Raw genomic sequence first — 27,254 nt, 5'->3', positions numbered from 1 at the left:
TCCCATGCTGTATATGTCACACATGCTGTTGGATAGCGCTATTCCTCCCATGCTGTATATATCACACATGCTGTTGGATAGCGCTATTCCTCCCATGCTGTATATGTCACACATGCTGTTGGATAGCGCTATTCCTCCATGCTGTATATGTCACACATGCTGTTGGATAGCTCTATTCCTCCCATGCTGTATATGTCACACATGCTGTTGGATAGCGCTATTCCTCCCATGCTGTATATATCACACATGCTGTTGGATAGTGCTATTCCTCCCATGCTGTATATGTCACACATGCTGTTGGATAGCGCTATTCCTCCCATGCTGTATATGTCACACATGCTGTTGGATAGCTCTATTCCTCCCATGCTGTATATATCACACATGCTGTTGGATAGCTCTATTCCTCCCATGCTGTATATGTCACACATGCTGTTGGATAGCGCTATTCCTCCATGCTGTATATGTCACACATGCTGTTGGATAGCGCTATTCCTCCCATGCAGTATATATCACACATGCTGTTGGATAGCTCTATTCCTCCCATGCTGTATATGTCACACATGCTGTTGGATAGTGCTATTCCTCCCATGCTGTATATATCACACATGCTGTTGGATAGTGCTATTCCTCCCATGCTGTATATATCACACATGCTGTTGGATAGTGCTATTCCCCCCATGCTGTATATATCACACATGCTGTTGGATAGCGCTATTCCTCCCATGCTGTATATATCACACATGCTGTTGGATAGCTCTATTCCTCCCATGCTGTATATGTCACACATGCTGTTGGATAGCGCTATTCCTCCATGCTGTATATGTCACACATGCTGTTGGATAGCTCTATTCCTCCCATGCTGTATATGTCACACATGCTGTTGGATAGCGCTATTCCTCCATGCTGTATATGTCACACATGCTGTTGGATAGTTCTATTCCTCCCATGCTGTATATGTCACACATGCTGTTGGATAGCTCTATTCCTCCCATGCTGTATATATCACACATGCTGTTGGATAGCGCTATTCGTCCTATGCTGTATATGTCACACATGCTGTTGGATAGCGCTATTCCTCCCATGCTGTATATATCACACATGCTGTTGGATAGCGCTATTCCCCCCATGCTGTATATGTCACACATGCTGTTGGATAGCGCTATTCCCCCCATGCTGTATATGTCACACATGCTGTTGGATAGCTCTATTCCTCCCATGCTGTATATGTCACACATGCTGTTGGATAGTGCTATTCCTCCATGCTGTATATGTCACACATGCTGTTGGATAGTGCTATTCCTCCCATGCTGTATATGTCACACATGCTGTTGGATAGCTCTATTCCTCCCATGCTGTAGATGTCACACATGCTGTTGGATAGCTCTATTCCCCCCATGCTGTATATGTCACACATGCTGTTGGATAGCGCTATTCCTCCCATGCTGTATATGTCACACATGCTGTTGGATAGCTCTATTCCTCCCATGCTGTATATATCACACATGCTGTTGGATAGCTCTATTCCTCCCATGCTGTATATGTCACACATGCTGTTGGATAGCGCTATTCCTCCATGCTGTATATGTCACACATGCTGTTGGATAGCGCTATTCCTCCCATGCAGTATATATCACACATGCTGTTGGATAGCTCTATTCCTCCCATGCTGTATATGTCACACATGCTGTTGGATAGTGCTATTCCTCCCATGCTGTATATATCACACATGCTGTTGGATAGTGCTATTCCTCCCATGCTGTATATATCACACATGCTGTTGGATAGCGCTATTCCTCCCATGCTGTATATATCACACATGCTGTTGGATAGCTCTATTCCTCCCATGCTGTATATGTCACACATGCTGTTGGATAGCGCTATTCCTCCATGCTGTATATGTCACACATGCTGTTGGATAGCTCTATTCCTCCCATGCTGTATATGTCACACATGCTGTTGGATAGCGCTATTCCTCCCATGCTGTATATGTCACACATGCTGTTGGATAGCTCTATTCCTCCCATGCTGTATATATCACACATGCTGTTGGATAGTGCTATTCCTCCCATGCTGTATATATCACACATGCTGTTGGATAGCTCTATTCCTCCCATGCTGTATATGTCACACATGCTGTTGGATAGTGCTATTCCTCCCATGCTGTATATGTCACACATGCTGTTGGATAGCGCTATTCCTCCCATGCTGTATATATCACACATGCTGTTGGATAGCTCTATTCCTCCCATGCTGTATATGTCACACATGCTGTTGGATAGCGCTATTCCTCCCATGCTGTATATATCACACATGCTGTTGGATAGCTCTATTCCTCCCATGCTGTATATGTCACACATGCTGTTGGATAGTGCTATTCCTCCCATGCTGTATATGTCACACATGCTGTTGGATAGCGCTATTCCTCCCATGCTGTATATGTCACACATGCTGTTGGATAGTTCTATTCCTCCCATGCTGTATATATCACACATGCTGTTGGATAGTTCTATTCCTCCCATGCTGTAGATGTCACACATGCTGTTGGATAGCGCTATTCCTCCCATGCTGTATATGTCACACATGCTGTTGGATAGTTCTATTCCTCCCATGCTGTATATATCACACATGCTGTTGGATAGTTCTATTCCTCCCATGCTGTAGATGTCACACATGCTGTTGGATAGCGCTATTCCCCCCATGCTGTATATGTCACACATGCTGTTGGATAGTTCTATTCCTCCCATGCTGTAGATGTCACACATGCTGTTGGATAGCGCTATTCCTCCCATGCTGTATATGTCACACATGCTGTTGGATAGCGCTATTCCTCCCATGCTGTAGATGTCACACATGCTGTTGGATAGTTCTATTCCTCCCATGCTGTATATGTCACACATGCTGTTGGATAGCGCTATTCCTCCCATGCTGTAGATGTCACACATGCTGTTGGATAGCGCTATTCCTCCCATGCTGTATATGTCACACATGCTGTTGGATAGTTCTATTCCTCCCATGCTGTATATGTCACACATGCTGTTGGATAGCTCTATTCCCCCCATGCTGTATATATCACACATGCTGTTGGATAGCGCTATTCCTCCCATGCTGTATATGTCACACATGCTGTTGGATAGCGCTATTCCTCCCATGCTGTATATGTCACACATGCTGTTGGATAGCTCTATTCCTCCCATGCTGTATATATCACACATGCTGTTGGATAGCTCTATTCCTCCCATGCTGTATATGTCACACATGCTGTTGGATAGCGCTATTCCCCCCATGCTGTATATGTCACACATGCTGTTGGATAGTTCTATTCCTCCCATGCTGTATATATCACACATGTTGTTGGATAGCTCTATTCCTCCCATGCTGTATATGTCACACATGCTGTTGGATAGCTCTATTCCCCCCATGCTGTATATGTCACACATGCTGTTGGATAGCGCTATTCCCCCCATGCTGTATATGTCACACATGCTGTTGGATAGCTCTATTCCTCCCATGCTGTATATGTCACACATGCTGTTGGATAGCGCTATTCCCCCCATGCTGTATATGTCACACATGCTGTTGGATAGTTCTATTCCTCCCATGCTGTATATATCACACATGTTGTTGGATAGCGCTATTCCTCCCATGCTGTATATATCACACATGCTGTTGGATAGCGCTATTCCTCCCATGCTGTATATGTCACACATGCTGTTGGATAGTGCTATTCCTCCCATGCTGTATATGTCACACATGCTGTTGGATAGCTCTATTCCTCCCATGCTGTATATGTCACACATGCTGTTGGATAGCGCTATTCCTCCCATGCTGTATATATCACACATGCTGTTGGATAGTGCTATTCCCCCCATGCTGTATATGTCACACATGCTGTTTGATAGCGCTATTCCTCCCATGCTGTATATGTCACACATGCTGTTGGATAGTGCTATTCCTCCCATGCTGTATATGTCACACATGCTGTTGGATAGCTCTATTCCTCCCATGCTGTAGATGTCACACATGCTGTTGGATAGCGCTATTCCTCCCATGCTGTATATGTCACACATGCTGTTGGATAGCTCTATTCCTCCCATGCTGTAGATGTCACACATGCTGTTGGATAGTGCTATTCCTCCCATGCTGTATATGTCACACATGTTGTTGGATAGCGCTATTCCTCCCATGCTGTATATATCACACATGCTGTTGGATAGCGCTATTCCCCCCATGCTGTATATGTCACACATGCTGTTGGATAGTTCTATTCCTCCCATGCTGTATATGTCACACATGCTGTTGGATAGCGCTATTCCTCCCATGCTGTATATATCACACATGCTGTTGGATAGCGCTATTCCCCCCATGCTGTATATGTCACACATGCTGTTGGATAGCGCTATTCCTCCCATGCTGTATATATCACACATGCTGTTGGATAGCTCTATTCCTCCCATGCTGTATATGTCACACATGCTGTTGGATAGCTCTATTCCTCCCATGCTGTATATGTCACACATGCTGTTGGATAGCGCTATTCCTCCCATGCTGTATATGTCACACATGCTGTTGGATAGCGCTATTCCTCCCATGCTGTATATATCACACATGCTGTTGGATAGCGCTATTCCCCCCATGCTGTATATATCACACATGCTGTTGGATAGCGCTATTCCTCCCATGCTGTATATATCACACATGCTGTTGGATAGCGCTATTCCTCCCATGCTGTATATATCACACATGCTGTTGGATAGCGCTATTCCTCCCATGCTGTATATATCACACATGCTGTTGGATAGCGCTATTCCTCCCATGCTGTATATATCACACATGCTGTTGGATAGCTCTATTCCTTCCATGCTGTAGATGTCACACATGCTGTTGGATAGCGCTATTCCTCCCATGCTGTATATATCACACATGCTGTTGGATAGTTCTATTCCTCCCATGCTGTATATATCACACATGCTGTTGGATAGCTCTATTCCTCCCATGCTGTATATGTCACACATGCTTTTGGATAGCGCTATTCCTCCCATGCTGTATATGTCACACATGCTTTTGGATAGCGCTATTCCTCCCATGCTGTATATGTCACACATGCTTTTGGATAGCTATATTCCTCCCATGCTGTATATGCTCTTTTCATTATTTTTGCCAAGATGTATGACTTTGCATTTCTCCCTGTTATAAACCATTCTCTTAGTTGCTGCCCACTGTTCCAGCTTGTTTAGATCTTGTTGAATCCGCGCTCTCTTCTCTAGTATTCGCTATTCCTCCGAGCTTTGTGTCATCAGCAAATTTAATCAGTTTACCCTTAATTCCTTCATCTAAATCATTGATAAAGATGTTGAACAACACGGGGCCCAGGACAGAGCCCTGTGGTACCCACTTGAGACAGTCTTCCAACTGGATGTGCAGCCATTTATGACCACTCTTTGACTCCGATCACTAAGCCAGTTACGAATCCATCTAACAGTTGCCTTGTCCATTCCACACTCGGTCATTTTTTCAATAAGGATTGTATGAGATACTTTGTCAAATGCTTTACTGAAGTCAAGATTTACTATATCTACTGCATTTCCCTGATCCACCCAGTCAGTGATTCTGTCATAGAATGAAATTAGGTTAGTCTGACATGACTTATTAATTACAAACCCATGCTGGCTCTGGTTAATCACTTCATTCTCATCCAGGTACTTACATAAATGTTGTTTAATAATTTGCTCAAAGATCTTTCCTGGTATAAAAAGTCAGGCTCACAGGCCTGTAGTTCCCTGGGTCCAAGTATTGTATATATTTTTTTTATGCAGTAAACATAAATACAGGATAGTCACAGAGCAGAGATAAAGGAGATGAGAGGAGTCACAGAGCAGAGATAAAGGAGAGGAGTCACAGGGCAGAGACAGAGAAGAGGCGCTAGAGAGCAGAGATAAAGAAGATGAGAGGAGTCACAGAGCAGAGATAAAGGAGAGGAATGACAGAGCAGAGACAGAGAAGAGGCGCTAGAGAGCAGAGATAAAGAAGATGAGAGGAGTCACAGAGCAGAGATAAAGGAGAGGAGTCACAGAGCAGAGATAAAGGAGATGAGAGGAGTCACAGAGCAGAGATAAAGGAGAGGAGTCACAGGGCAGAGACAGAGAAGAGGCGCTAGAGAGCAGAGATAAAGAAGATGAGAGGAGTCACAGAGCAGAGATAAAGGAGAGGAGTCACAGAGCAGAGATAGAGAAGAGGCGCTAGTGTTTCGCCCGGGGACCAGGGGGTACTCAGATCCGGGCCACAGAGTCACTTCTGTGGGTATCATGATGGCGTGACCCAGTCTGTGATCCCAGGCTCCACAGTAAAAGGGGGGTATTTGGGTGTTGGGATATTGTCCGTGACGCCACCCACGGTTGTGGTGATTGTGGAACACCACCGCTGCTCTGGACGGGGATCCCGGGAGCGATGATATGGAGCAGCTAGATGTTATTTCTCCCCTCCGTGGGTAGGGGGTTGGTTGTCCCGGGGCCCGGTGATGGGGTAAGCAGGGAACAGGGCGCAGTGCTGCAGTGCGGTGCCCGAGGGCACGGGTGTACTCACAAGAAAGTCACACGGAGTCACTGGTGAACTAAGAATTGCCGGTGTCCGCGGCCTCCGGTACGGGGGTGTTAGTGTCCCACACACGGTGCAGCAGCTCCTGTTCTTTCCCTGCAGCAAAGTGCCTTTTCCTCCTCTCTCTTCCTCTGTCTCCTCAGCCGGGAACGGGAATCCTCTCCCCTGTAGTGATCCGGGTACCCAGGTACCGAGGGGCCACCGCCCGGCTCCGGCTACCTGTTCTGGCCCCTTCCTCACTACGGCCTGTCCCGGCCCTTTTGGAGCACGCTTCACTCCCAGCCTCGGAGCCAAACTACAGACCTCTGTCCAGTCTGCCCTCCACACACTCTCTGCTCTAGCCCCTCCCCTCTCCTCTGCTTTTCCCTTACACTGGGGGCTGTGCTTGTCTGGCTGCACCGGTGTGAGATCATATTACCAAGGAGGATTAACTCTTTATGTGACAACCTGGCTGTGCCAGGGCGTCACACTAGAGAGCAGAGATAAAGAAGATGAGAGGAGTCACAGAGCAGAGATAAAGGAGAGGAGTCACAGAGCAGAGACAGAGAAGAGGCGCTAGAGAGCAGAGATAAAGAAGATGAGAGGAGTCACAGAGCAGAGATAAAGGAGAGGAGTCACAGAGCAGAGACAGAGAAGAGGCGCTAGAGAGCAGAGATAAAGAAGATGAGAGGAGTCACAGAGCAGAGATAAAGGAGAGGAGTCACAGAGCAGAGGCAGCAGAAGAGCCAGAGGAGACGTCACAGACAATACTATACATCTATGACTCACATTACTCCAGACCCAAACAGCCATAGATTCCTGGAAAGAAGAAGAAGACAGTCAGACTGCGATCTGGCAGTAGAGATTGCCGGTACACCCTGTAGATTGTGCCGGTATCACATTAAGTGCCCGACCCTTTATGCTGGAATATGGCTGGCCCATCGTGAGGCCCAGAACAGTGAGACAGGAGCCAATGTCAGTAGGGACCCCGAGACGGCAGCAAATGGGGACACAGGCTACGTGTAACCATACCAGGTCGGGTTAGTGATAGAGTACTGAGCCACCTGTACTGGAGCCTGCCCGCCTGTGGACGAACGGGAGGGTCCGCCCGTCTTTGGAAGAACGGAAGGGTCTACCCGCCTTTGGAAGAACGGGAGGGTCCGCCCACCTTTGGAAGAACGGGAGGGTCCGCCCGCCTGTGGAAGAACGGGAGGGTCCTCCCGCCTGTGGAAGAACATGAGGGTCTGCCCGCTTGTGGAAGAACGGGAGGGTCCGCCCGCCCATGGAAGAACGGGAGGGTCTGCCCGCCTGTGGAAGAACGGGAGGGTCCGCCCGCCTGTGGAAGAATGGGAGAGTCCGCCCGTCTGTGGAAGAACGGGAGGATCCGCCCGCCTGTGGAAGAACGGGAGAGTCCGCCCGCCTGTGGAAGAACGGGAGGATCCGCCCGCCTGTGGTAATGCAGGTCTGGGAAAGAATAGGAGAGTCCGCCGTAATCGGCAGCGACCACCACATAGTTATCAAATGTTCAGTGCTTTCCTTCAGTCAGACTCTTCCTCAGTTACCGCTGTCTCTACTGACAGCAGCACATGAAGGGTTTAACTGCTCGGATCGGTGAGGTCGCAGGCCACTGCAGTACCTTTGCTGTGAGTTATAGTCTGGCTTCGGTACGGGGGGTCAGTATGACGTGTAAACCCCCCATGGAGCTCATGATGCGTCTCAGTCTGGACCTCAGTACAGAAGATTCGGCACTTTCAGACCTGTGATCCGCTGCCCAAATGTTCCAGCAAGTTCCACAGTTAAACCGGATTCATTACTGCGCGGAGGATGGACTCTTCCTCATCTGTCTTGAGAGTCTGGGGTTCTGGTGGCATCTACAACTAGGGAGCCTGAAGACGGAGACACCTAGAGAGGAGACCAGTGCACACTCCGAGGAATCCAGTGCACTGATGTCTGGGAATATAATGAAACCCCCCGACCCGTGCGGCCCCGACACCCCTGAGATGGAAGCGCATCAGCAATAGATGACTGATTGCACTCTGGGCCAACAGCATAGACAGAAATGAATCATCCCTGGGGCCGAAACAAATGTTCCAACGAAGAAGACCGGTAAATAAAGTGCAGAAATTACAGCGATTTATTTTCTTACCAAATAATTCCCCAAATTCACTGAAGTCCAAGACCCTGTAAGAGATGAAGACGAGTCAGAGACAATGCGCTTCCTCTGCAGCTCACCCTGAAGATATCTCCAGGAGCCTCATGATACAACAAAGTTATATAAGAGTAGTCATAGTCTACAAACCGTCAGACCCCCGGGATGACCTCGTACCGGCAGAGATGCTGGCCCTGATGTCCTGAAGCTTTCTGTCCAGTAACTGCGGCTGCCTCTTGTCGTTGCTGCTGACCAGTACCAGGTCTCGGGCGTATATGGTGATGTCCGGCTGGCCTTCCAGGATGCGGCTCCTCTCTTGGTAGTCACTCTTCTCCAGGTCGTCCACCAGCACAATCACATTTTCTCTACCTAAAAGTAAAAGAAGTGTTCCGGTTATACCCAATAGAGTGAAATCATCTGGATGAGGTTCCCGATCAGAGTCGGAGCCCATAGATCACCAAATACATTCATTCCAACTACCCAGTGACCATGAACAATGGCAGCCGGCCACAGACCCCACCTATAGAAGAAGCCATGGACGTCAGCTCCTCATCATAGAGGGAGTCTGTCACGTTGATGATGTTGATCCTCCCGCGGTTCTTGGTGTGATACAGAATGGCAAAGTCACAATCTCGGAGGGCGTCTCGGAAGGGACGCTCGTCTCTGTTGGATATGTACACGGGCCAAGGCTCTGCCACAAGGCCACTAAACATTGGGGATCTCAGGCCCGTCATCAGCCACTCATAGTCATCAGCAGCCGAACGTGAGAAAATCGCAACCATACGACGGGAGGAAAAACAGACGCCAAACTGTGCAGGATGGAGAGACAGAGGACATGTCACTATATCATGGCGGTAATAATAATGACTAGAAAGAAATATTACACCACGCCCTTACCAGAGACAATGAGTAACGTATTAACACCCCTAAAACCGCAAAGGGGAAGAAAATGACGGACACCTGAGGAGAGAAGACCACTGTAAGATGAGTAATGATGACCCCCGGAGACTGAACACCATGTGACAAAAGATGGGGAACATACACAGGACCACATCTTACCAGGCAGGAGAAGAAGGACATGATGACCACCGGCCCGGAGATCTACAGGGAGAGGAAAGAAAGGTGTAACTAGGATGACCGACAACTCAGGATAAGCCCCCGACTTCTCACCGGAGACCGATAATCCAGAACTTCTCCAGAGCTGCCCGTGGGTCTAATGAACAAGTGCAAGAACTATATGCTGGCACCGGAGATTAAGTCATAGGAAAGAATCCAGAACCTCTCTACAGCGGCCCCTCTGGGCCATAGAATAATGGCGGAATCATATCTTTGTACCGATATCACTGCAGAATGAGGAGTGACGGGAGAGGCACAATCAGGGCATCTGGATCAGAGGTCGGATTCCTCATCTTCAGCTAAAAATTCAAGAACAAAATAGGCAAAAAACACAAATCTGACCTGAAGAAGGACCGTGGACTGCCCTCAGCTGTAACCGCACCCCTGGGAAGAACATACAAACTGCACAGCAGCAGTGCTAACCCCAGAAGCCACCACACTCAGGGCTAACCCCAGAAGCCACCACACTCAGGGCCAGCCCCAGAAGCCACCACACTCAGGGCTAGCCCCAGAAGCCACCACACTCAGGGCTAGCCCCAGAAGCCACCACACTCAGGGCCAGCCCCAGAAGCCACCACACTCAGGGCTAGCCCCAGAAACCACCACACTCAGGGCCAGCCCCAGAAGCCACCACACTCAGGGCCAGCCCCAGAAGCCACCACACTCAGGGCCAGCCCCAGAAGCCACCACACTCAGGGCCAGCCCCAGAAACCACCACACTCATGGCCAGCCCCAGAAGCCACCACACTCAGGGCCAGCCCCAGAAGCCACCACACTCAGGGCTAGCCCCAGAAGCCACCACACTCAGGGCCAGCCCCAGAAGCCACCACACTCAGTGCCAGCCCCAGAAGCCACCACACTCAGGGCTAGCCCCAGAAGCCACCACACTCAGGGCCAGCCCCAGAAGCCACCACACTCAGGGCCAGCCCCAGACGCCACCACACTCAGGGCCAGCCCCAGAAGCCACCACACTCAGGGCCAGCCCCAAAAGCCACCACACTCAGGGCCAGCCCCAGAAACCACCACACTCAGGGCCAACCCCAGAAGCCACCACACTCAGGGCTAGCCCCAGAAACCACCACACACAGGGCCAGCCCCAGAAGCCACCACACTCAGTGCCAGCCCCAGAAGCTACCACACTCAGTGCCAGCCCCAGAAGCCACCACACTCAGTGCCAGCCCCAGAAGCCACCACATTCAGGGCCAGCCCCAGAAGCCACCACACTCAGGGCTAGCCCCAGAAGCCACCACACTCAGGGCCAACCCCAAAAGCCACCACACTCAGGGCCAGCCCCAGAAACCACCACACTCAGGGCCAGCCCCAGAAGCCACCACACTCAGGGCCAGCCCCAAAAGCCACCACACTCAGGGCCAGCCCCAGAAACCACCACACTCAGGGCCAACCCCAGAAGCCACCACACTCAGGGCTAGCCCCAGAAACCACCACACACAGGGCCAGCCCCAGAAGGCACCACACTCAGTGCCAGCCCCAGAAGCCACCACACTCAGTGCCAGCCCCAGAAGCCACCACACTCAGGGCTAGCCCCAGAAACCACCACACACAGGGCCAGCCCCAGAAGCCACCACACTCAGGGCTAGCCCCAGAAGCCACCACACTCAGGGCCAACCCCAGAAGCCACCACACTCAGGGCCAGCCCCAGAAACCACCACACACAGGGCCAGCCCCATAAGCCACCACACTCAGGGCCAGCCCCAGAAGCCACCACACTCAGTGCCTGCCCCAGAAGCCACCACACACAGGGCCAGCCCCAGAAGCCACCTCACTCAGGGCCAGCCCCAGAAGCCACCACACTCAGGGCCAGCCCCAGAAGCCACCACACTCAGGGCTAGCCCCAGAAACCACCACACACAGGGCCAGCCCCAGAAGCCACCACACTCAGGGCTAGCCCCAGAAACCACCACACACAGGGCCAGCCCCAGAAGCCACCACACTCAGGGCCAGCCCCAGAAGCCACCACACTCAGGGCCAGCACCAGAAGCCACCACACTCAGGGCCAGCCCCAGAAGCCACCACACTCAGGGCTAGCCCCAGAAGCCACCACACTCAGGGCCAGCCCCAGAAGCCACCACACAAAGGGCCAGCCCCAGAAGCCAGCACACTCAGGGCTAGCCCCAGAAACCACCACACACAGGGCCAGCCCCAGAAGCCACCACACTCAGGGCCAGCCCCAGAAGCCACCACACTCAGGGCCAGCCCCAGAAGCCACCACACTCAGGGACAGCCCCAGAAGCCACCACACTCAGGGCCAGCCCCAGAAGCCACCACACTCAGGGCCAGCCCCAGAAGCCACCACACTCAGGGCCAGCCCCAGAAGCCACCACACTCAGGGCCAGCCCCAGACGCCACCACACTCAGGGCCAGCCCCAGAAGCCACCACACTCAGGGCCAGCCCCAGAAGCCACCACACACAGGGCCAGCCCCAGAAGCCACCACACTCAGGGCTAGCCCCAGAAGCCACCACACTCAGGGCTAACCCCAGAAGCCACCACACTCAGGGCCAGCCCCAGAAGCCACCACACTCAGAGCTAGCCCCAGAAGCCACCACACTCAGGGCCAGTCCCAGAAGCCACCACACTCAGGGCCAGCCCCAGAAGCCACCACACTCAGGGCCAGCCCCAGAAGCCACCACACACAGTGCTAGCCCCAGAAGCCACCACACTCAGGGCCAGCCCCAGAAGCCACCACACTCAGGGCCAGCCCCAGAAACCACCACACACAGTGCTAGCCCCAGAAACCACCACACTCAGGGCCAGCCCCAGAAGCCACCACACTCAGGGCCAGCCCCAGAAGCCACCACACTCAGGGCCAGCCCCAGAAACCACCACACTCAGGGCCAGCCCCAGAAGCCACCACACTCAGGGCCAGCCCCAGAAGCCACCACACTCAGGGCCAGCCCCAGAAGCCACCACACTCAGTGCCAGCCCCAGAAGCCACCACACACAGGGCCAGCCCCAGAAGCCACCACACTCAGGGCCAGCCCCAGAAGCCACCACACTCAGGGCCAGCCCCAGAAGCCACCACACACAGGGCCAGCCCCAGAAGCCACCACACTCAGGGCCAGCCCCAGAAGCCACCACACTCAGTGCCAGCCCCAGAAGCCACCACACTCAGGGCCAGCCCCAGAAGCCACCACACTCAGGGCCAGCCCCAGAAGCCACAACACTCAGGGCCAACCCCTGTTAAAAATGGGAGGAGCTCAATGCGGTAAAACAGTGACGGTGAGGGTGTTAGTGATGTTCTGCTTATAAGGGTATGCTCACACGAGTGTATAAATCGGACGAGTGTGTGGCGCCCCTGACCTGGTCAGGCACCACTGAGTACTGCACCCATGCTGGGGACAGTACAATACAGGTAATCCAGAAGGCTGACAGGGGTGTGGAACACAGGCGCATAGTGACCAGGTCTCACACATGTACCCATGAGAGGACCCCTGGGGATCCCAGGAGGGGGCAAGCCTTCACCTTCACTGGAATAGTGGAGGGGGGTAGAGCCTCCATCTCCTCTCAAGGGGTGTGGTAAGAGAGTCTGGTTGCTAGGTGGCGTAGGCAAGAACAGGAGAGGAGGGGCAGTGAGTCAGTTAGAGCAGAACTCCATAGGGCTCAGTGAGGAGCAGACCTGTGGGGCTGTTGCTGTCTAACAGCGTCCGCGCAGTGGCTATTGACGGGGGAGAACGGTCAACTAGGAGTGCTGCCTGAAAGCCAGCTTCAGCTAGAGAGTGCACGGAGTGGGAAGTAAGGAGACTGCTAGAGAGCACCAGGCCCAACCGGGCGGCAGATCCCGAAGCGGGGATAGATTCAACTTTCTTCTGCTAAACCTGCCGGTGTGGGGCTCTTAAAGCCCACACCACAACACTACAAAAGCCGCAGCCACGTAACCGCAAGTTAGGGCCCATAGGTCATAGGAGGCAAGAGGCTGGAGTGGCCTGGTCCGGGGAACAAGCACACGGCAAACGAAGGGGAGAGAGGCTGCAGCATCTTCCCTGGGTGACCCCCATAGGGACTCAAAGTCGGGGTCACCCCAAACCACCAAGGGCTAAGGAAGGCGAGTCAGTAGTCACCCTCATAAAGTCAGCCTGAAGGATACCTGGTTCCTACCTGGCTCATCTCAGCTACGCCCGGGTGCTCACCCTGCCACCTGAAGTGAGTAAAAACCCTGAAAGACATCCTGCCTGTGTGGTCATTCTGCGACTTGTGGTACTACACACCTACACAGGGCCCTGGGGCTTGCCTCACTCTCAGGAGGCTCCTACATCTAACTGCACACACCATCAGCCCCAGGCGACCCTCAACCTGCAGTGGCGGTCCCTACTGGCCGCAATACTGAGAGTGGCGTCACGATCAAAAACAGAAGATTTCCTACCAGTGACGGAGATCCAGCTACGTGGAGTCCCTGAAGGTATGCACCGATACAACACCTGTGGGGCTTCACATCTGGCGTCACGAACAGGATAAGGACTAGACCTGTTGAGACAGGTGACCATGTGCCTGGGCGGTCCGCTTGAAAAATTGGAAGCGCCGCCATATTGCCACCATGAAAAGCGCGCTGAAAAACAACAGCAGCCCGCGCTGGAAGAAGTTACCGCCCACGAAGAGGTGTGGCTACCCAGAGATCCCCTGCAGAGTTCTGACCTTGCCGGCTATGAGAGCGGAAGCGTCCAGAGACGGCGGGAAGGAAAGAGAGCCACAAGCCTGCTGCTGGGAAAGGAGCTGCTGAAAGAGGCAGAGCAGAAACTGAACAGCTTGCTATCGGAGGCAACGGCGAGTCCACAGCTGGAGAGTCGTGCAGAAGAGGGCGCAGAAGAAATGGCGTCTGACCGCAGAAATCCAGAACCGGGCTCCGCTGCCTGGTGGTATCGGGAGCTGGCCCAGTTCTGCGACCGACTGGAGAACCGGGTCGTGGAGCAGATTAGAGAAGAACGAATGGAACTGCTGGAGATCGGGCCTATGAAAGGAGAGCCGCGCGCCGAGTGCCAGACAGGACGGCGATGACGCAGACCCCGATGCTGCCACCGGTGGGTGAGTCGAGTGATGCCCCGGCCAGCGCAAGTGCCCCGACCCCTGCTGCCACGCCCGCGGTCCCCGAAGAGGCGTCCGGTGCGGCGACGCTGAAGCAGGCCGCAGCCACGCCAGGTGCGGCCCTCCAAGCCCCAGCGGCCGCAGCGATGCCCTGCTCGGCCCACCAAGACCCGGTCCCTGCAGCAACGCCCAGTCCGGCCCGCAAAGAACCGGCTGCCACCGCGACCCTCATCCGTGTCGCAGGCGTAACGCTGACCCAGGCCGCCGCCCTGCTAGGCCCGGCCCGCCGAGACCCCACCGCCGCAGCAACGCTCGTCCGCGCCGCAAGTGAGGTGCTGAACCAGGCCGCAGCCACGCCAGGCGCGGCCCGCCAAGCCCAGACTGCTGCAGCGACGTCCAGCCCAGCCTGCACAGAGCCCCCTGCAACAGCGACACAGATCCAGGCCGCCGCCATGCCAGGCCCGGCCCGCCAAGACCAGGCCGCCGCCAGCCAGGGCGCGGCCCGCCAAGACCAGGCCGCCGCCATGCCAGGCGCGGCCCGCCAAGACCAGGCCGCCGCCATCCAGGGCGCGGCCCGCCAAGACCAGGCCGCCGCCATGCCGGGCGCGGCCCGCCAAGACCAGGCCGCCGCCATACAGGGCGCGGCCCGCCAAGAAGAGAAGACTACCTCATCATTTTCCCCGGCCTGCAAGGCCAGAGCAGACACCGCTCCCCAGTCCAAAGAGGTCCCTGCTAGGAAGACCCTCATAGGAGAGGACCCCGAATACTGGAAGCTGAAGGCTGATCTGGAGGCCCAGTTCCCGCAAGAGATGGTGGATCGGTATCTGCTCCCTCCGCATACCCCCAAGGAAATACAGGCAACCCCTGCAGCTGCGCCGAAGAGTCCACCGCCCAGACCAGCTGAAGAGAGCCCATCCCCAGCACTGCCACAACCAGAGTGCAGCGAAGAACTAAGGGGGAGAGGAGATCAGGAAGCAGAAGGGCTGACTCCGACGCCAACCGCAGCAGACCCCTACCCAGAGCCGGAGATGCTGCCCTATTCCCGCTGGGAGGAGGAAGACTTGACACCGTCAGCAGATGAAGATCAACCCAAAGACCTCACCTGGGAGCCCGCAGGCATGAACCCAGCCCGCAAGACACGGCGCAGCAGAACAAAGTATCCTCCAACACCACAATCCCCAGAGCAGAGAGAGGTCACAGCCAGAGACCTGGAGGAGAAAAGGTGTCTAAGAAGGTCCAAAGCCCAGGCTAGAGGACCCCTTTACAGAGGAATAGTAGAGGACTTCAACTTGAAAAGCGGATACGGCTTTATTGTAGTAAAAGGAATAAAAGAGGGCATATTTGTAAATCGGAGAGATGTTCAAGCCCACCTGCCCAGAGGACATTCAGGCAGAAATTTGAAAATTGGGGACTTAGTACAGTTCACCTTGCATCAAGGAGAAAGGGGCTACTATGCCTTAGACGTAGCACCATGTCCCAGACAAGAAAGACAAGAAAGAAAAGACAGAGATAAAGACCCAGATGTAGAAACAGACGAAGACCAAGAAAGGAAAGATAAAGAACCTACAGATGAAACAACCACAGACAAAGATCCTACAGATGAAACAACCACGGACGACGACGGAGAGCAAGAAAGTCACAGGTGCCGGTGCCCTACATGCCCACGCCCTAGTGAAAAAGAGGAGTAAAGCAAAGGAAAGTAAGAAGTTACTGTTTTGACCAGTTTTGACAAGTTTTGTTTGCAACGTTTAAGAAATGCGCCCACAAAAACTATTGTGAGAAATAAACTTTAAGGCTATGAACTTGCTATAGCCACAAACTCTCGCAGTGTAAATAGTTACACCAGTGGCACCACCACCAGGGCCAGCCTGTTTAGGGGCTTGGCTCGTCTGCAACCAGGGGGGCCCGTCCGTAGAAAAGGGCCTTGGCTCCCCTGCGACCAGAGAGCACGCCTGTTTATGGGGCCTTGGCTCACCACCACAAAGAGGGTACCTGGTCAGCACCAACTGTGGAGGCCGCCTCTGCATCCTGCCAGAAGAGGCTGAAGGCGCGGATCCACCAGGCCAGGTATACCCTGAAACCACCAGCCCATGAAAGCCGCCTCTACATCCTGCCAGAAGTGGCTGCAGTCGCGGCCAACGGGAGAGGAAGATTGGAGGAAAGGTCTGGGGAAACGGATGGCCCAGACCTGGTTACCAACAGGACCGGTGACCTGCCTCCTGAGAGGGTTTTGGGTGGGTTAACGGACTTGTGGGTGGAGGGTGGTGATGTACGATAACTGGTGATCTTAAAATGTTTTACCATGTTTTAATGTTTTATGCATTTTAAAATGTTGTCTTGCAGCCCGAGGACGTGCTGGTGATAACTAAGGGGGAATGTGGCGCCCCTGACCTGGTCAGGCACCACTGAGTACTGCACCCATGCTGGGAACAGTACAATACAGGTAATCCAGAAGGCTGACAGGGGTGTGGAACACAGGCGCATAGTGACCAGGTCTCACACATGTACCCATGAGAGGACCCCTGGGGATCCCAGGAGGGGGCAAGCCTTCACCTTCACTGGAATAGTGGAGGGGGTAGAGCCTCCATCTCCTCTCAAGGGGTGTGGTAAGAGAGTCTGGTTGCTAGGTGGCGTAGGCAAGAACAGGAGAGGAGGGGCAGTGAGTCAGTTAGAGCAGAACTCCATAGGGCTCAGTGAGGAGCAGACCTGTGGGGCTGTTGCTGTCTAACAGCGTCCGTGCAGTGGCTATTGACGGGGGAGAACGGTCAACTAGGAGTGCTGCCTGAAAGCCAGCTTCAGCTAGAGAGTGCAACGGAGTGGGAAGTAAGGAGACTGCTAGAGAGCACCAGGCCCAACCGGGCGGCAGATCCCGAAGCGGGGATAGATTCAACTTTCTTCTGCTAAACCTGCCGGTGTGGGGCTCTCAAAGCCCACACCACAACACCACAAAAGCCGCAGCCACGTAACCGCAAGTTAGGGCCCATAGGTCATAGGAGGCAAGAGGCTGGAGTGGCCTGGTCCGGGGAACAAGCACACGGCAAACGAAGGGGAGAGAGGCTGCAGCATCTTCCCTGGGTGACCCCCATAGGGACTCAAAGTCGGGGTCACCCCAAACCACCAAGGGCTAAGGAAGGCGAGTCAGTAGTCACCCTCATAAAGTCAGCCTGAAGGATACCTGGTTCCTACCTGGCTCATCTCAGCTACGCCCGGGTGCTCACCCTGCCACCTGAAGTGAGTAAAAACCCTGAAAGACATCCTGCCTGTGTGGTCATTCTGCGACTTGTGGTACTACAAACCTACACAGGGCCCTGGGGCTTGCCTCACTCTCAGGAGGCTACTACATCTAACTGCACACACCATCAGCCTCAGGCGACCCTCAATCTGCAGTGGCGGTCCCTACTGGCCGCAATACTGAGAGTGGCGTCACGATCAAAAACAGAAGATTTCCTACCAGTGACGGAGATCCAGCTACGTGGAGTCCCTGAAGGTAACGCACCGACACCGACACAACACCTGTGGGGCTTCACAAGTGCAGTGAGTAAATCTGGCATTGCACTCGGGCCCATGTTAGACAATGCTGCAGCTCAGATCTGTGATTTTTTTCTCAGTTCTAGATGGACTGAGGAAAAAATCCCAACATGCTGCGATTTTCTTCTAGAGCCGTATCCCTCGCACCCATTCAAGTGCATGGGTGCGAGAGATACATCGGACCGCACCCAGATGTTATCCCAGTGCAGTGTGATATACGCACAGGCTGACAGTGGAGGAGATGGGAGGATTAACCCCTCCCTCTCCTCTGCAGCGCCCGCCCTGAGGTCCTGGGGAGCTAGGGACACTGGTTGGGTCGCAAGCGGTAATTCCGGTCCAGAGGAGTCGGGGACCGGTTGCAGGGACGTTGGACAGGGGTGTTATGGACGTAATCTTGAAGGGACTGTCGGCACCAGAAGGCCCAAAAGAACTGACCGGTACCGAGCATGACGGGGTACAGGACCCTAGGTCAGGAGCTGATTCAATGTCCTGACAATTCACCTGTTAGGGAGAGGACCTCCAAGGACTTCCCTACGAGCTCAGAGACTGAGGGCATCAGCACAACGAGGGGGACAGGGGTGTATCCACACACAGTAACCCACTAAACTCCCGCGTGCCAGCCCTCGAGAGCACGGCTACACTACACATAGTGAGCGGGGCCCCAACAGCTTCAAGCCACGGGGACCATCCACAGACCACAAATTGTGCACGGAGGCAGGCTCCGGATCACTAAGTGACATCGGTGGGACCGGGTACCTGCACGGGCTCCCCGCAGCGGCACACAGAGACCTTGGTTTACCTGCAGTGTGTGTGTGTCTCGTTTCTCCACCTCATCCACCACCACGACTACCCGCAGTGACTACCCTGGTCCCTGCACCCCGTCCTCCCAAATCACCAACACCCTGAGCCCGGGGCCTTCCCTACCTGCGGGGGGACTGACACCTTGCTGCTTCCCACCATCTGCCCCGGCCCTCCCTCCAGCAGCGCCGGTACTCCCATTACCACAACCCGCAGGTGGCGTCACCAACACCCTGAGCCCGGGGCCTCCCTACCTGCGGGGGGACTGACACCTTGCTGCCCCACACCATCTGCCCCGGCCCTCCCTCCAGCAGCAGCGCCGGTACTCCCATTACCACAACCCGCAGGTGGCGTCACCAACCCCCTGAGCCCGGGGCCTCCCTACCTGCGGAGGGACTGACACCTTGCCGCTTCACACCATCTGCCCCGGTCCTCCCTCCACCAGCGGCGGTACTCCCATTACCACAACCCACAGGTGGCGTCACAAGCTAATCCCCTGTAAATACCCCCTTTCACGGATCAGAGTGTCCGCCAAGCCGGGTCCGGACCCCTCGAGCCACCACGATCCCGGATCCGAGCAGCCCGACCAACACCGGGGCGGCACAGAACGATATTCTATAATATCAGATTATAGGCTGCAAAATATTTAGTGACAAAAATAATGCGGTATGTCATGTAACAAATATTACAGGATATTGTGTGGCAGCATGGAGGCTCAGTGGTTAGCACTGTACTATATACAGTATATAGGGCAGCACAGCGGCTCAGTGATTAGCATTGTACTAATTATATATATATATATATATATGGTAATGTGGCGCCCCTGACCTGGTCAGGCACCACTGAGTACTGCACCCATGCTGGGGACAGTACAATACAGGTAATCCAGAAGGCTGACTGGGGTGTGGAACACAGGCGCATAGTGATCAGGTCTCACACATGTACCCATGAGAGGACCCCTGGGGATCCCAGGAGGGGGCAAGCCTTCACCTTCACTGGAATAGTGGAGGGGGTAGAGCCTCCATCTCCTCTCAAGGGGTGTGGTGGAGAGTCTGGTTGCTAGGTGGCGTAGGCAAGAACAGGAGAGGAGGAGCAGTGAGTCAGTTAGAGCAGAGAACTCCAGAGGGCTCAGTGAGGAGCAGACCTGTGGGGCTGATGCTGTCTAACAGCGCCCGCGCAGTGACTACAGACGGGGGAGAACGGTCAACTAGGAGTGCTGCCTGAAAGCCAGCTTCAGCTAGAGAGTGCACGGAGTGGGAAGTAAGGAGACTTCTAGAGAGCACCAGGCCCAACCGGGCGGCAGATCCCGAAGCGAGGATAGATTCACCTTTCCCTGCTAAACCTGCCGGTGTGGGGCTCTTAAAGCCCACACCACAACACTACAAAAGCCGCAGCCACGTAACCGCAAGATTGGGCCCATAGGTCACAGGAGGCAAGAGGCTGGAGTGGCCTGGTCCGGGGAACAAGCACACGGCAAAACAAGAAGGGGAGAGAGGCTTGGAGCATCTTCCCTGGGTGACCCCCATAGGGACTCAAAGTCGGGGTCACCCCAAACCACCAAGGGCTAAGGAAGGCGAGTTTGTAGTCACCCTCATACAGTCAGCCGGAAGGATACCTGGTTCCCACCTGGTTCATCCCAGCTACGCCCGGGTTACTCACCCTGCCACCTGAAGTGAGTAAAAACCCTGAAAGACACTCTGCCTGTGTGTGGTCATTCTGCGACTTGTGGTACTACAGCTTTACAAAGGGCCCTGGGGCTTGCCTCACTCTCAGGAGGCTACTACACCCGACTGCACCCACCATCAGCCCCAGGCGTCCTCTAACCTGCAGTGGCGGTCCCCTCTGACCGCAAATCTGAGAGTGGCGTCACGATCAAAACTGAAGATTCCCTACCTGTGACCAGCACCAGCTACGTGGAGTCCCTGAAGGTATGCACTGATACAACACCTGCGGGGCTTCACATCTGGCGTCACGAACAGGATAAGGACTAGACCTGTTCAGACAGGTGACCATGTGCCTGGGCGGTCCGCTTGAAAAATTGGAAGCGCCGCCATATTGCCACCATGAAAAGCGCGCTGAAAAACAACAGCAGCCCGCGCTGGAAGAAGTTACCGCCCACGAAGAGGTGTGGCTACCCAGAGATCCCCTGCAGAGTTCTGAGCTTGCCAGCTATGAGAGTGGAAGCGTCGAGAAGCGGCGGAACAGAAAGGGAGCCACAAGTCTGCTGCTGGGAGAGGAGCTGCTGAAAGAGGCAGAGCAGAAACTGGACAGCTTGTTACAGGAGGCAGCGAAGAGTCCACTGCTGGGAGACCGTGCAGAAGACGGCGCAGAAGAAATGGCGTCTGACCGCAGGAACCCAGAACCAGGCTCCGCTGCCTGGTGGTACCGAGAGCTGGCCCAGTTTTGCAACCGGCTGGAGACCCGGGTCGTGGAGCAGATTCGGGAGGAACGGATGGAACTGCAGGAGATGACCGCGGCGGTTCGGGCCTATGAAGGGAGAGCTGCGCGCCGGGTGTCAGGCGGGACGGCGACGACGCAGACCCCAGTGCTACCAACAACGGGTGAGTCGAATGATGCCCCGGCCCGCGCAAGTGCCCCGACCCCTGCTGCCACGTCCGCGGTCCCTGAAGAGGCGTCCGGTGCGGCGACGCTGAAGCAGGCCGCAGCCACGCCAGGTGCGGCCCTCCAAGCCCCAGCGGCTGCAGCGATGCCCTGCTCGGCCCACCAAGACCCAGTCCCTGCAGCGATGCCCTGCCCGGCCCGCCAGGACCAGGCCGCCGCCATCCTGGGCGCGGCCCGCCAAGACCAGGCCGCCGCCATACAGGGCGCGGCCCGCCAAGCCCAGACTGCTGCAGCGACGTCCAGCCCAGCCTGCACAGAGCCCCCTGCAACAGCGACACTGATCCAGGCCGCCGCCATGCCAGGCGCGGCCCGCCAAGACCAGGCCGCCGCCATCCCGGGCGCGGCCCGCCAAGACCAGGCCGCCGCCATGCCAGGCGCGGCCCGCCAAGACCAGGCCGCCGCCATGCCAGGCGCGGCCCGCCAAGACCAGGCCGCCGCCATCCCGGGCGCGGCCCGCCAAGACCAGGCCGCCGCCATACAGGGCGCGGCCCGCCAAGACCAGGCCGCCGCCATGCCAGGCGCGGCCCGCCAAGGAAAGACTACCTCAGCATTTACCCCGGCCTGTAAGGCCAGAGCAGACACCGCTCCCCGGTCCACAGAGGTTCCTGATAGGCAGCCCACGGTGGGTGAAGACCCTGCATATTGGCAGATGAAGGCTGACCTGGAGGCCAAATTTCCACAATGGTTGGTGAGCCAATACATACCCCCTCCGCATACCCCAAAGAGTCTCCTGCTAACTCCTGCAGCAGCTACACCAAGGAGTCCCTCACCTGGGCCGGCCGAAGAGCAGCCATCCCCGGCACTGCCACAGCTGGAGTGCCAGGAAGAACTAAGGGGAAGAGGAGGCCAGGAAGCAGAAGGGTTGACTCCGACTCCAGTGCCACCAGTAGCAGATGTGTATTCAGAGCCGGAAATGCTGCCATACTCCCGCTGGGACGAGGAGGACCTGACCCCCTCTGCAGAAGAAGAGCTGCCTAAGAGCTTCACCTGGGAGCCCACAGGCATGGATCCAGCCCGCAAGACACGGCGCAGAAGAACACAGTTTGCTCCAGCACCACAGTCTCCTGAACAGAGAGCAGTCACCGCCAGAGACCTAAAGGAGAAGCGTTTGTTGAGAGAGTCCAAAGCCCAGGCTAGAGGACCCCTGTGTTATGGCGTAGTGGAAGACTTTAATCTGAAAAGCGGCTATGGATTCATTGTAGCACCAGGAATAAAAGAAGGGATATTTGTAAACCGCAGAGATGTGAACGCTCATCTGCCAAGAGGACACCCTTGCAGAAATCTAAAGATGGGAGATTCCGTTCAGTTCACCCTGCATCAAGGCGAAAGAGGATTGTATGCTCTGGACGTAACGCTATGTCCCAACAAACCTTACAGCCATCCCCTGCAACAAGAAAGACAAGAAAGACAAGAAAGACAAGAAAGACAAGAAAGACAAGAAAGACAAGAAAGACAAGAAAGACAAGAAAGACAAGAAAGACAAGAAAGACAAGAAAGACAAGACAGAGATAAAGAAACAGATACAGAAAAGGAATCAGATGCAGACCAAGAAAGGAAAGACACAGAACCTACAGATGAGGCAACCACAGATGAAGAAAGAGACAAAGAACAAGAAAGTCACAGGTGCCAGTGCCCAACGTGCCCTCGCCCTAGTGAAAAAGAGGAGTAAAAGTAAAGTAAGAAGAGAAGTTACCAGTTAAAGTTTTGACAAGTTTTGTTTGCAACGTTTAAGAAATGCGCCCACAAAAACTATTGTGAGAAACAAACTTAAGGCTATGAACTTGCTATAGCCACAAACTCTCGCAGTGTAAATAGTTACACCAGTGGCACCACCACCAGGGCCAGCCTGTTTAGGGGCTTGGCTCGTCTGCAACCAGGGGGGCCCGTCCGTAGAAAAGGGCCTTGGCCCACCTGCGACCAGAGAGCACGCCTGTTTATGGGGCCTTGGCTCACCACCACAAAGAGGGTACCTGGTCAGCACCAACTGTGGAGGCCGCCTCTGCATCCTGCCAGAAGAGGCTGACGGCGCGGATCCACCAGGCCAGGTATACCCTGAAACCACCAGCCCATGAAAGCCGCCTCTACATCCTGCCAGAAGTGGCTGAAGTCGCGGCCAACGGGAGAGGAAGATTGGAGGAAAGGTCTGGGGAAGTAGATGGCCCAGACCTGGTTACCAACAGGACCGGTGACCTGCCTCCTGAGAGGGTTTTGGGTGGGTTAACGGACTTGTGGGTGGAGGGTGGTGATGTCTGATACATGGTGGTTTTAAATGTTTTACATGTTTTAATGTTTTATGCATTTTAAAATGTTGTCTTGCAGCCCGAGGACGTGCTGGTGATAACTAAGGGGGAATGTGGCGCCCCTGACCTGGTCAGGCACCACTGAGTACTGCACCCATGCTGGGGACAGTACAATACAGGTAATCCAGATGGCTGACAGGGGTGTGGAACACAGGCGCATAGTGATCAGGTCTCACACATGTACCCATGAGAGGACCCCTGGGGATCCCAGGAGGGGGCAAGCCTTCACCTTCACTGGAATAGTGGAGGGGGTAGAGCCTCCATCTCCTCTCAAGGGGTGTGGTGGAGAGTCTGGTTGCTAGGTGGCGTAGGCAAGAACAGGAGAGGAGGAGCAGGGAGTCAGTTAGAGCAGAGAACTCCAGAGGGCTCAGTGAGGAGCAGACCTGTGGGGCTGATGCTGTCTAACAGCGCCCGCGCAGTGACTACAGACGGGGGAGAACGGTCAACTAGGAGTGCTGCCTGAAAGCCAGCTTCAGCTAGAGAGTGCACGGAGTGGGAAGTAAGGAGACTTCTAGAGAGCACCAGGCCCAACCGGGCGGCAGATCCCGAAGCGAGGATAGATTCACCTTTCCCTGCTAAACCTGCCGGTGTGGGGCTCTTACAGCCCACACCACAACACTACAAAAGCCGCAGCCACGTAACCGCAAGATTGGGCCCATAGGTCACAGGAGGCAAGAGGCTGGAGTGGCCTGGTCCGGGGAACAAGCACACGGCAAAACAAGAAGGGGAGAGAGGCTTGGAGCATCTTCCCTGGGTGACCCCCATAGGGACTCAAAGTCGGGGTCACCCCAAACCACCAAGGGCTAAGGAAGGCGAGTTTGTAGTCACCCTCATACAGTCAGCCGGAAGGATACCTGGTTCCCACCTGGTTCATCCCAGCTACGCCCGGGTTACTCACCCTGCCACCTGAAGTGAGTAAAAACCCTGAAAGACACTCTGCCTGTGTGTGGTCATTCTGCGACTTGTGGTACTACAGCTTTACAAAGGGCCCTGGGGCTTGCCTCACTCTCAGGAGGCTACTACACCCGACTGCACCCACCATCAGCCCCAGGCGTCCTCTAACCTGCAGTGGCGGTCCCCTCTGACCGCAAATCTGAGAGTGGCGTCACGATCAAAACTGAAGATTCCCTACCTGTGACCAGCACCAGCTACGTGGAGTCCCTGAAGGTATGCACTGATACAACACCTGCGGGGCTTCACAGTAACACAGTGGCTCAGTGGTTAGCACTGTACTATATACAGTATATAGGGCAGCACAGCGGCTCAGTGATTAGCATTGTACTAATTATATATATATATATATATATATATATATATATGGTAACACAGTGGCTAAGTGGTTAGCACTGTACTATATACAGTATATAGGGCAGCACAGTGGCTCAGTGGTTAGCACTGTACTATATATAGGGCAGCACGGTGGCTCAGTGGTTAGCACTGTACTATATATAGGGCAGCACGGTGGCTCAGTGGTTAGCACTGTACTATATATAAGGCAATATGGTGGCTCAGTGGTTAGCACTGTACTATATATAGGGCAGCACGGTGGCTCAGTGGTTAGCACTGTACTATATATAGGGCAGCACAGTGGCTCAGTGGTTAGCACTGTACTATATATAGGGCAGCACGGTGGCTCAGTGGTTAGTACTGTTGTTTTACAGCGCTGGGGTGTAGAGTACAAATGCCACCAGAGAAACCTCTGCAGGGGTTTGTGTGTTCTCCCCATATTTCTTCCTGTATCATGACAGTCCCATGTGTGAGACCAGACACAGATAGACACCCCCCACCCTGGAGATAACGTGTCCTCCCCTCCCCCACACACAGCAGCATTACAGGCTGGGGGTCCTCATCACCCCCCATCCGGCTCCACAACACCCTGGAAAATCATCTGTATACTCACACAAAGGGGCACAAGAGGCAACGTCCAAAAAGGGAGACGAGAGAGAAAGTGAAAGAACAGAAAGAGAGGAGGAGCAGGAAAGGGTTAATGACCGAGCAGCGGAAACCGACACATTCTATAAACACCCGACACATTCTACAGTGCTGGCCAAAAGTATTGGCACCCCTGCAATTCTGTCGGATAATACTCAGTTTCTTCCTGACAATGATTGCAATCACAAATTCTCTGTTATTATCTTCATTTATTTTGCTTGTAATGAAAAAACACAAAAGAAAATGAAACAAAAATCAAATCATTGATCATTTCACACAAAACTCCGAAAATGGGCCAGACAAAAGTATTGGCACCCTTAGCCTAATACTTGGTTGCACAACCTTTAGCCACAATCACTGCGCACAACCGCTTCCGGTTCCATCAATGAGTTTCTTACAATGCTCTGCTGGAATTTTAGACCACTCTTCTTTGGCAAACTGCTCCAGGTCCCTGAGATGTGAAGGTGCCTTTTCCAAACTGCCATTGTGAGATCTCTCCACAGGTCTTCTATGGGGTTCAGGTCTGGACTCATTGCTGGCCACTTTAGTAGTCTCCGGTGCTTTCTATCAAACCATTTTCTAGTGCTTTTGAAGTGTATTTTGGGTCATTGTCCTGCTGGAAGACCCATGACCTCTGAGGGAGACCCAGCTTTCTCACACTGGGCCCTACATTATGCTGCAAAATGTGTTAGTAGTCTTCAGACTTCATAATGCCATGCACACGGTCAAGCAGTCCAGTGCCAGAGGCAGCAAAGCAACCCCAAAACATCAGGGAACCTCCGCCATGTTTGACTGTAGGGACCGTGTTCTTTTCTTTGAATGCCTCTTTTTTTTTCCTGTAAACTCTATGTTGATGGCTTTTCCCAAAAAGCTCTACTTTTGTCTCATCTGACCAGAGAACATTCTTCCAAAACGTTTTAGGCTTTCTCAGGTAAGTTTTGGCTTTTTTATGTCTCGGGGTAAGAAGTGGGGTCTTCCTGGGTATCCTACCATACAGTCCCTTTTCATTCAGACGCTGACGGATAGTACGGGGTGACACTGTTGTACCCTCGGACTGCAGGGCAGCTTGAACTTGTTTGGATGTTAGTCCAGGTTCTTTATCCACCATCCGCACAATCTTGCGGTGAAATCTCTGGTCAGTTTTTCTTTTCCTTCCATATCTAGGGAAGTTAGCCACAGTGCCATGGGCTTTACACTTCTTGA

The 27,254-nt window shown here is 54.0% G+C and overlaps 1 protein-coding gene across 1 annotated transcript in view; it reads right to left on the bottom strand.

Moving 5' to 3' along the window:
- The window catches only part of LOC142259430 (uncharacterized), a 65,361-nt gene extending 39,279 nt beyond the window's left edge, over positions 1–26,082 (bottom strand). Inside the window, exons 1-7 of the mRNA XM_075331841.1 lie at positions 26,020–26,082; positions 9,779–9,820; positions 9,617–9,679; positions 9,240–9,528; positions 8,897–9,088; positions 8,717–8,751; positions 7,360–7,389 (exon numbers count right to left, since the gene is read on the bottom strand). Of these exons, the coding sequence (XP_075187956.1) occupies positions 7,360–7,389; positions 8,717–8,751; positions 8,897–9,088; positions 9,240–9,528; positions 9,617–9,679; positions 9,779–9,799 (630 nt within the window). The 5' untranslated portion in view covers positions 9,800–9,820; positions 26,020–26,082. The remainder of the gene's footprint in view (positions 1–7,359; positions 7,390–8,716; positions 8,752–8,896; positions 9,089–9,239; positions 9,529–9,616; positions 9,680–9,778; positions 9,821–26,019) is intronic.
- Positions 26,083–27,254: the final 1,172 nt, after the last annotated feature.

This window comes from Anomaloglossus baeobatrachus (assembly GCF_048569485.1).
Source record: "Anomaloglossus baeobatrachus isolate aAnoBae1 chromosome 7 unlocalized genomic scaffold, aAnoBae1.hap1 SUPER_7_unloc_3, whole genome shotgun sequence".
Lineage (NCBI taxonomy): Eukaryota > Metazoa > Chordata > Amphibia > Anura > Aromobatidae > Anomaloglossus > Anomaloglossus baeobatrachus.
This window is presented reverse-complemented; position numbering and strand designations above follow the sequence as displayed.